The 10174-nt window shown below is 42.4% G+C and overlaps 1 protein-coding gene across 3 annotated transcripts in view; it reads right to left on the bottom strand.

Annotated features, from left to right (window-relative positions):
• Positions 1 to 4244: 4244 nt before the first annotated feature.
• Positions 4245 to 10174, bottom strand: part of OGDHL (oxoglutarate dehydrogenase like) — a 44509-nt gene continuing 38579 nt past the window's right edge. For all 3 annotated transcript variants that reach the window (XM_015866064.2, XM_015866063.2, XM_015866065.1), the window contains exons 19-23: positions 9775 to 9900; positions 9148 to 9220; positions 7236 to 7399; positions 6768 to 6922; positions 4245 to 6341 (exon numbers count right to left, since the gene is read on the bottom strand). In XM_015866064.2, coding sequence (XP_015721550.1) covers positions 6218 to 6341; positions 6768 to 6922; positions 7236 to 7399; positions 9148 to 9220; positions 9775 to 9900 — 642 coding nt within the window. In that variant the 3' untranslated portion in view covers positions 4245 to 6217. The remainder of the gene's footprint in view (positions 6342 to 6767; positions 6923 to 7235; positions 7400 to 9147; positions 9221 to 9774; positions 9901 to 10174) is intronic.

Here is a 10174-nt window from a genome sequence, read left to right as displayed (position 1 = left end):
ACATGATCCTTGAGGTCCCTTCCAACTCGGGTCATTCTGTGATTCTGTGATTTAAAAAATGCTACTGACCAAGCATTTAGCAAGTAGTTCTATGCCAGAACCATTTTCATCTTGGCCAACATTTAGTTACGGAGTCACAGAATTGCAGGGGCTGGAAGGGATGAGCTTTGAGAGATGTGAGGCTTGAGGTATGAAGGAGAAGCAACAAACTTGAAGACAAGTTGCTCTTTTGCAACAGAAGAGGAAAAATACACACAGTTTTAAGTAGACCTTTTGGCTTGGTACCTATCCCCCATCCACTAACTGTGGTTACTTGCCATGGCACTGGGTATTTGAAGGAGTAGCCAGTTGGACAAAGGTACTTACATCGATATTCTTTTCAATGTGTGAAATAACCACTTTTTCCTCAAACTCTCCCTCATTCTTAAGGGGATTATTTGCCCAGCAGATAATCACAGCTGTTTGAGTACAACTGCACAAGCAGACCTAGCCTGCAAGCCCTCTCTGCAGTGACTCTCAGTCGGACCACTGTGATGAAGTCAAACCAGGGGAAAGAAAACAGCAGCAGCAAATTATTCCAGTAGTTCCTCCAACTAAATTGCTGCGTGGCTTTTAGGGTTTGACTAATTGTCTCATTAAGACACATTTCAGATCACTGAAATGGATCTCAAGTATTTTTAATCACTGAAAAAAACACTGTAACACTGAGAGCTTCTCTCCCTCCTCTCCTCGGCGCTATTTGCAGTGGAGAGCACAGAAAGGCTCCTGTTGATTGGAGCCCCACGGTTACACGGTTGGCAGTCAAATGGTACTAATGGCACAATAACACAATACAACTAAAATAGTTTGCCTTTCAGAGTAACCATCTCTTGTAATGTGATTGAGCTTATCATGTACTTTCCCCTATGTACTGCAAAATGCTCCAAAATCTGAGTTTTTCCAGTAACTTCTTCACAACGGGAGGGAAAATAAAACCAAGAAAAGCTATCAAGGAATAAATTAACAACAGTTGATGCATCAAAGGAAAGATGACAGCAGTTGTACCAGACAAGAGCTGCACAGCAGCACCCAGTCCACTTCTCACACAGAACACAACTCCAAAGGCTGTTTGTCACGTTTAATTGCAGATGCTTTATTGAAACTCTCAGTTTAGGAGCTGCCTTGCCCTAGGCAACCTCTGTAACTGATGGAGAGAGGCATCTCCACCAAGCAGTTGAGGTTTCCATTGAGCGTCACTTTCCTAATTTAAGCTCTTTAATATTGTTTGAAACCAAACAGCAACACAGAAAACAAGACACAGACGAAGCTTTCTCCTCACACGAAGAGCATATTTCTAAAGACTCCACTCCTGACCATCGCTCCCAATGCCTTCACACATGCAGCAGCAACACAACCCCCACACATGCTGCTTCTGCTCTGTCAAGGAGCATATTTACAAGAGCCATTTACTCAGGATGGGCTCACTCAAGTGAGAGACAAGGTGCATCACTAATCTAAGATGAACTCGGAAGGTGGCCATTCAAATTTCAGTTTTGATCGATTTCGTAAGGCAGAGAGTTATTCTGCACCCACACACAGGCACTACTCAGATACATATTAACCCACCTACACACACAGACATACCTACACTCAGGAAAGACCAAAGTCTTACACATCAGTTCTCATCACAGGCTCTGAAATAAACCCTGAGGACAAGAACACGCCACAGAGCTCTCCATTCACTTCCCATTGGCTTTTGTTAAAGAGATAGGCACCATGAAGTTACAGCCCTTGCAGATGTTAAAGAGATAAGCACCATGAAGTTACACCCACACAGATCTGCTGAGCTCACACATTGCACTGTATTGCCCTCACTATGAAAAACAGTTTTACTGCTAAGTCTGAAAAGGGTCCTGAGAGCTGAGAGGTCAAACAAATGAAAAGCACACTTCAGATAGCACACCCTTACATCTTTAATATGTAAGGATTCAGACCAGCGATGAAGAACATATATACACATATGATTTTGCTGGCAGAAGCTCTTCACATACAGCCATAGGCTGACACACAGACTCAAATCTATTTTCCCAAAGCCCGTAGAACCTTGTCTAAGCAGCTTCAGAACGTGTTGTGTGTGTGTAAATAAATTAAGGAATGTCTGGTTTATAATGAGCAGGGTGTACCGTGGTATAAATAGCACAGAAGGCATTAAATAAACGCTGTCACATATGACCAGATATCTATTAAACAAACACATCATGGGAGAAGTTAATTATCTAAGTGTAACTAGGAACCATTTAGAATCACTGGAGATTACGCTGCTTTATTTCTGTTTATCTTTCCTTCTGAATAGGCAGTGGGCTGTTGCAATGAAGAGAATCCCAAAGCAACACAGAGCTTCAGCTCTTCATCAACCCTAAGACAACAATAGTTTGAAATTCTGATCAACCAATCATTTATTCCAAGTAAACTTAGACAAAATATGCTGGCATGAAATAGCACTTAGGGTGTAAATTTGCAAGATATTTATGGTTCTTTTGATACCTTAAGCTGCTCAGGGGAAGGAAGATGGCTTCTGTGGTATATTTCATGTATATGCTTTTGTCAGATATATTACACCAGAAAAAGCACACTTTGACTTGTTCAAAACTGATTGTTAGTGTCAGAGACTAATAGATCCAGAGTAAAATATAACTTCACTGCACTGACAAGATTGTTCTAGACTTAAAAAGCTACAGCGTTTCAGTCCAGATGCAACAATGACAGGTCTGATAGAATGGGATTCGGCTTGGGCCATGACATGCACAGCAAAAACCATCCTCTATTCAACCTTCCCAACATAATCAACGCTGAAAAGGTGCTTTAGGTGACTTTATCCCTCTGCTGTCCACAGCAGTGGAGACACTTAGGCAAATATATCTTTCTTTCAGGTGCGTTCAGTTCCTTTCAGCTTGCATGGTGTTTCCTACACCTTGCAATGATGATGACGAAAACAAAGGCAGTTAATCTCTACCCTTGGTTTGCACACCCATTTCTTACATCAGCGAAGTCCCTGCTGCTTCACAATTGGACTTTACAGCACTAAATGATCAAAAGGATCACAAAAATACCAAATACCCAGAACTAACAGAAATCTCCAATACCTTCTGGCTGTAGTTACTCTGCTCCTTAACGTTTAGCGCCCAAGAAGGACAGAAAGATGCATGCGAAACGACCCTCATCTGCAGGGATTTGGTGCACTAAAACGTTCTGCGATTTCATTAGTACAGTTTCATTGTTTTTCCACACAAGACCAACCGCTCTTACACCTCAAACAGCAATATTCTGCATCCTGAGATGCCTTTGCCCATTGCTTGCACCAGAAAGCCCCCATCACACCGCGCTCAGCCCTAGGCCTCACAGCCCCCAGCAGCTCTGAAAGCAGCACAAATCCCCACACCCGAGGCCGATTCCCACCAGCCCTGTCTCTTACCTGCCTGTAGAAACACCAGCAGCTGGGAATATGCAGCCTCCTGTTTGTCCAGAGCACCTTTTGCAACAGCCAACCTCAGCCTCCTTCACTGCAGTGTAACACCACAGCTTGCATCTCTTCAGGAACTGAAAACACTGTCCCTCAAGTACCTGGGCAGGGAACTCTGCCCCACCACCAATCACCAGGGGCCCAACTACAGCCCTCCTTTCTGGGACAAAAAAAGGGGGTGTTTTCAACAAAGATGAAAGGAGATAAAGTAAAGCCAGGAGCCTGGGGCAAAGCCTTGAGCTTTAAGCAGCCACCTCCACACAGGCCTGTTCCATCAACCGTAATTAGGCGGCCACCTGTGCTGAGGAACTCGTTAGCACCTGGTGCCCTCACCGGCCTCCCCATGCTGCTACTCCAGCACTGACCAGCAGAGGTGTCCTTAAAATTACCTCCTTTTGAATTGCTGAACCAATACACACATCAATAGCAGACTTTTAAAGGTACTTCCAGGCTGGATGTGGCTCTGGGCAGCCTGGTCTGGTGGTTGGCAACCCTGCCCACAGCAGAGGGGTTGAAACTAGATGACCTTTGAGGTCCTTTTCAACCCAGGCCATCCTATGATTCTATGACTTTCTGGCTTAACACAGTTTTTTAGTGTGCCTGCATTTCACATTCTACACCACGTTCAAAGTCACGTGTGCCAGTGGAAAAAGCTGGACCAAGCAACACATGGCTGCAACGTGAATGGATGCTAATGGCAGCCTTCAAAGGAGAAGCTGTCAAACAGAACAGGCATAACAAAGCATTCCTTTCTTACCTATTTTATTGATTCGGCTTGGTTTGTTTTATTTTTACATTCTCTGATGGAATTTTTATGCAACTGTTATGCCACGATCTGTGATACACAATGAAAACGGAAACCTGCCATTCACTGCTTACATTTCTATGTTAATTTTGTTTCCTACCTCTGCATATGCTGCGGCCTAAGTGCATTTATCATATCTCATGCAGCACTGACCTGCTTTACGCAGACTGAGAGCACAATGAACAGTGCCAGCGATATTTAGGCACATTCAATTATTGCCACAAAAACACGGATTCATAGCAGCATTAAAATACTTTGGGCGATGGTTACAGCTTATCAGCGTCATGTTTTGAACTGCAGAAATGGACAGGAGACCATCTTCACTGCTGTCAACCGCAGTATTTTCCAAGTTCATTAGGTTTCAAATGATTGAATTAGCTTCAATGACAGAAGAAAGCCCAAGGCAACCAGCCTGATTTAAAAGGATGCCACTGATTTTTCATAAACATTAGACTAAGTTGGGTTCTGGATCCCATGAAAGCACCTTAGCACACTGATTTTACGCTCTGATATGAGAGTATATTCTATTTTTACCACACTATCTCCAATCCAAGTGAAGGGACAGCATGAGGTGCACATCCTCTTTTGGTATCCTGCTTGTGATCACAGCTCCAAGTTTTTAATAGAGCTTTTTACTTTGACAAGATGCTTTTCAGCATCACTTGACTATTTCCATCAAGCATAAACTGTCAAGCCTCATTATGTCACAGCCAATACAGCAATGGTAGGGTAGAACTTACTTCCAGGAACAAGAGCATGTCCCAGGAGAACATTCAGGACAGGGAATTGGAAACGGAGGTCTACTCTATGTGTTTTCCAGTCACTTGTTATGAATAGATCAAGCACAACCCTCAGGCACTGCAGGGTCAGGGGGCCCTCACGCAGCTTGCTGTTGTTTCCTGCCCCAGTGCAGGCACAGCCATTCCTCTGATTCCTGCCACACCCCTTATTTTCTTAACAGCGCAGTTCCCTCTGCCATTCTGCAGAAGGACAAAGTCTCTTGCCATTACACAGGCTGTAGTCTTGCAGAATCTGCAGCCAAAAGGCTCACCCTCCTTCTCCTGGAGCGGATGGAACAGGGCACCTGACAAGGGAAGGAAGTCATCCAAAATGAGGATATTCACAGGACCCCCCAGTTTCCTACATACCGTAAGGCATCGAATCAGACACCCAAAGGAATGGAAGCAATTGGTGCTGTCATCTCTTACTTTGAATTCATCTATCTGCCACTTTGCTGCTCAGCTGTAGGGGTGCTCAGCTCATCCTGTAGGGGTGCCACTGCTCTGACAGCTGAGGTCAGCTTCATTGTGGTGCCTCTATCTTATATCCAAATAATCCACACCACTTCTTTAATCACCCACAGTTAACTGACTTCGTAGCCCTGACTCCCTGCTTCGAGCCTCGTCACATCAGCTTACCATCTCCTTCTAGTGCCCACACCCAGTATATTTCCATACCTAAGTAATCCATAATCCATCAGTGTCATGGCAGCATCTTTGCTTTTTGGTTTCATTACTCTTCTCCATTATGTCTAGAAATTGCTGTCAAATCATGCATCTTGTTTCTTTAATGGCTTCCAAACTCACTTTCCTCTTTTTTGGGGATGTGCACAGTTGCATCATGCTGTCCATGCCTGCCCAACTTATAGTGATTTGAAAATGCCCAGTCTGCAATCAGAGTCCCAAAGACTTCCCAGTCTAAATAGAAAAGTGACACAGAATGGTGGAAATTGCTTTTTTAGAGGGTTTTGTTTTGTTTTTTTTTCTTAGAAACTGAGAGAAAAGTGTACAGTAATGATGTTAGCTGCTGGATCCTTACATAATTTCCAGCATTTCTCCCATTCACTTTTAATTCTTCATTTGGCTGCTGAAATTTGAGACAGTTGTAGATAGAGATGAGTCAGTGTCCTGCAGTTAGAATGTCTTTCCCTCAAAGGCCTCTAGGTTGAAAGCTGTATCCAGGAACCTTCGGAGTGACACCAGATGTGTGTTCTTGTTGCCTGTGGCAGCCGCAGCAGCAGGCTCTCGGCCAACATACCTTTGTGACAAAAAGAATTGAGCAGACAAATGAGGCAAGAAGAGAGATTATTTTGACACTATCCAGGACGGGAGCATGCTGCTAAAATGCATTCAAGTCAACTCAGCAGATCTGAACAAATTATTATTCAATCTTTCTTAAATAAAAATATAATCAAATCTAATTTGTACCATCAGTTACACCTTCCAGTCAGCTTCCACCTCTTTCTCCCTCACTGCATCTTCTCTCCACCTCACCACAGCAGACAGCTACACTGTCTCATAATTAGATAGCTTGCTCTTGGCAATGAAATGCTCCTTCAACAGCTGCATGTGCATATTCAAGGTAATCACCTACCGTAACTGCAAAGCTAATTGAATGAATGTATTTCTTACAACTACTGCTTTCTTCAGAAAACCGAAATGTAGATGGAGATCTGTCTCATACCAAATAGGTCGAGTGTGGTTCACAATAGTGCGGAAACGAGGTTTGACATAATCGTAATATCCACTGTTTTTGTGTTCCTCCTGACACCAAACTAGATCAGCGCCTGGATACTTTTCAAGTTCTTCTTTGAGCAGGTCAAACGGGAATGGTGAGATCTGGAAAGAGAGATTCATAACTGGCAAAACTTTCTCTTATATGGCTTTAGCCTCTGGTAGTAAATCTTTTCACCTATCATGTATTATAACCAACTATTGTAATTAACCATTCAGTATCACACTACTTGCCTATATTCTTTAAGGTAACTCATATAACCTTGACAGTATATTGGACAGTATATTGTAAGCTGCAAAGTGCTGTATGAAAGTCAGCTACCAACATCATCTCTGGCAAGCGCTATCTTTAAAGGCACAGCGAGCCCTTGCTAAATGCCTCCCCAGCATCTGTCTTTGGAAGGATCAGGGAGCTCACCTGCTCAAGTCTGGTTATAGCTACTTGTTTCTCCAAGTCTTGATTCTTTCTCTCTTTCACAAGATCATAATACACTTTTCCTGTGCAGAAAATCACTCGCTTGACCTCATGTGGTGCTTGAGCTGCCAGTCCATTCTCCGGAATCACACGTTGAAAAGTGGTACCTAATTAGAGCAATAATTAGAAAAGCACTCTCAGTAAAAGTGGATGATGGAGAAATACATTAACAGAGAATTATATTTTAGCTTTGTGTTGTGCTTTAGAGCTTTAATTTCCAGTTGATTGGATAGCTGACTGTCCCGGTTTCAGCTGGGATGGTGTTGATTTTCTTGACAGCATTTGGTACGATGCTGTGCTTTGGCTTTGGGAGAAAAACAATGCTGATAACACACTGATGTTTTAGCTGTTGCTGAGCAGCGCTGCAAAGAGCAAAGGACATCTCAGTTTTTCAGCTCCTGACGTCATTCTGCCAGCAAGGGGAGTAAGGGAACACAAGTAGCTGAGAGGGAACAGAATCAGGACAGCTGACCTACAGTGGCCAAGGGATAACACCTATCAAACAACACCATATAAAACTAACACACTGAGGAATCTGGCAGGGGAGAATCACTAAACAATTTTTCCTTTTTTGACTTAGTAATTAGTATATATATATTTTTAATCTCAACTTCATGATTTTCTTTTTTTTCAGATGCATAAACTGACTGCTAGGAATCTGTTCCTCTATGGTATACCCAGGAGAACAGCCTGCTGAGGATATATGAATATGGAAGGTATGAAAGGCAGTGATCCTACACTGGCATGAAGGAGGACTTGAGAGTCTAGAAATTCCTTTTCTTTGGTTCTCGCTATGATTGATTAAAATGATTTCCACATTAACCAGCTGCAAGGTAGCAGGCAGCAGCATGACCTCCCAGTCTGAATAAGCACACCCACTTACTAGGAGAATAAGTTACTGTTTGAAGAACCATTTATCTTGGGGGGAGAACAGCAGCAACACAAACGTGCAAAAAGGAACTGATTTATGTCAGAATTAGCCTGTCTCACTGAACAGCAGAATTCATCATTAAAAAACACTGAATATGTGCTTCACTGGGCCAGCTGTCTCAGCTTTCAGTCCAAAACAAAGCAGAAAGCGAGCGGAGAGTCAGCAATACTTCTTGCTGTCAACATGACAGTAGGAACATGAAAGTAGTTAGAATTGGATATTAACTGAGTGCTTTGGCAACTACTGAAGGTTATTCCTCCTACACCTGAAGTAGAGGGGGCTCTCATTAAACAAAGAGACAAGTCACAATGCACACATTTGTAATTGGACTCATTCTAAACAGTATTTCAGCAGTAATTGAAACCCAAAAATTTATTTGCTTGAAAAGCAAACTTCATTCACTTACAAAAAGGTGACACTGCAACATTTCCATATGTTGATGCGCTATAACATGCCTTGAAAAACCTGAGCAGGTATTTTTTTCTGACAGCAATCAAGACACCAGCTAGAATCTGAAGCAGACCACCACACCTAAGCACACTCACTATGAGCAATTATTTTTCATCATTTACTATGCTTTTCTCATGCCATTCTAATATATTCTAGCCAGCACAAGGCAAGATCTACTCCTTTATTTTTTGATGTCACATCTGCAGTGACTACATTATCTCTTGGTGCTGCCAACAGCAGCTTTGGGTAGTAGTGTATAGCTCTGAACACACTGCAGCAATGAACTCATGTTGATCTCTGGTTTGACAACTCAGCCCCAGAAATGGCGGCAGTAGTAACAAGTAGAACCTGGGCTCTTCAAAATGGGCACACTGTGATTAAAGCCTATTCCTTCCATCTATGGGGTGCAGAAACCAGAACATATCTGACATATAACTTGGTATAGCTGATATATAACACTTTTACACCACTCACCTGACACCATTTCATCAAAACTGGATTTAGCTTCTGGATGCCTCAGCAGTGACTTGGGTGTCAAAACGATTAACTGCAAAACAAAAATGCTTTATCTACGTTACTATTTGCAATACTCTTAACGATGTTCATACAAAAGACACAAAATGAAAATACTATGAATCAAATTAATATGAATAGCAAACAATAGTTTTTGTGTGGGTTTCCCTCCAAAAGCACAGAGAAAAAGGGTCTGGCACTGGAGTGGAGAAAGCATTATGACTCCAAACACCAAGAGCCTGTTTTCAAGACAGCAGTCAGTGCTTACACAAATAGACAAAGGCTTTTTGAAGCACAAGCAATTGGACATGCAGGTAGTAATTATGCAATCTGTTTGCCACACAGTGCCTTGACAAACGCATCTAATGGACTGCACAGGAATAAAGAAGTAAAGCTGAAAACACAGTTTTAGACTTCAAGTGAGAGTTAAGTTTCACTCCACCAAACTGAACACCTTTAATCTGTGTGCAGTTAAGGCTTTTCACCTTTCATTTTCCTTTCAGCAGTACAGCAAGTGCAAACAAAGATCCTTTCTTTACACAATGGTTAATACACCTAGTGTAATGAAGTCCATTAGAGTAACTCTACCGGTTTCCTGAATGGCAGCAAGATCTGCCTTCTGAGGACATGAAAGTAGTTGGCTGGAGTTGAACAATTCACCACAATCCAGTTGCATTCATACAGCTGGGAAACTTCAAACTGTTCGGTGAGCTCCTGAGAGACATTAAAGCCATTAGAAAAACATCTAAAAAAGATGAAAAAAAACCACCTTGAAAGTCATCTTTCTATTTCTGACTCACCAACTCCCTTTCTCAGAAAGCTCAAATAGCAGAGCTCTGTTGAGATTATATTATTAGCTTGGGAAGCATCCCTATGAAACACTCGTGATTTTACTACAGAAAAATAAAGCCAAAACATTTCTTTTTAATTTCAGCAAGCTGGGAAGTCTGTGAAGGAAGGATGAGGAGAACTATGACTTCAGTAAGCC

This window comes from Coturnix japonica, chromosome 6, assembly GCF_001577835.2.
Source record: "Coturnix japonica isolate 7356 chromosome 6, Coturnix japonica 2.1, whole genome shotgun sequence".
NCBI lineage: Eukaryota > Metazoa > Chordata > Aves > Galliformes > Phasianidae > Coturnix > Coturnix japonica.
This window is presented reverse-complemented; position numbering and strand designations above follow the sequence as displayed.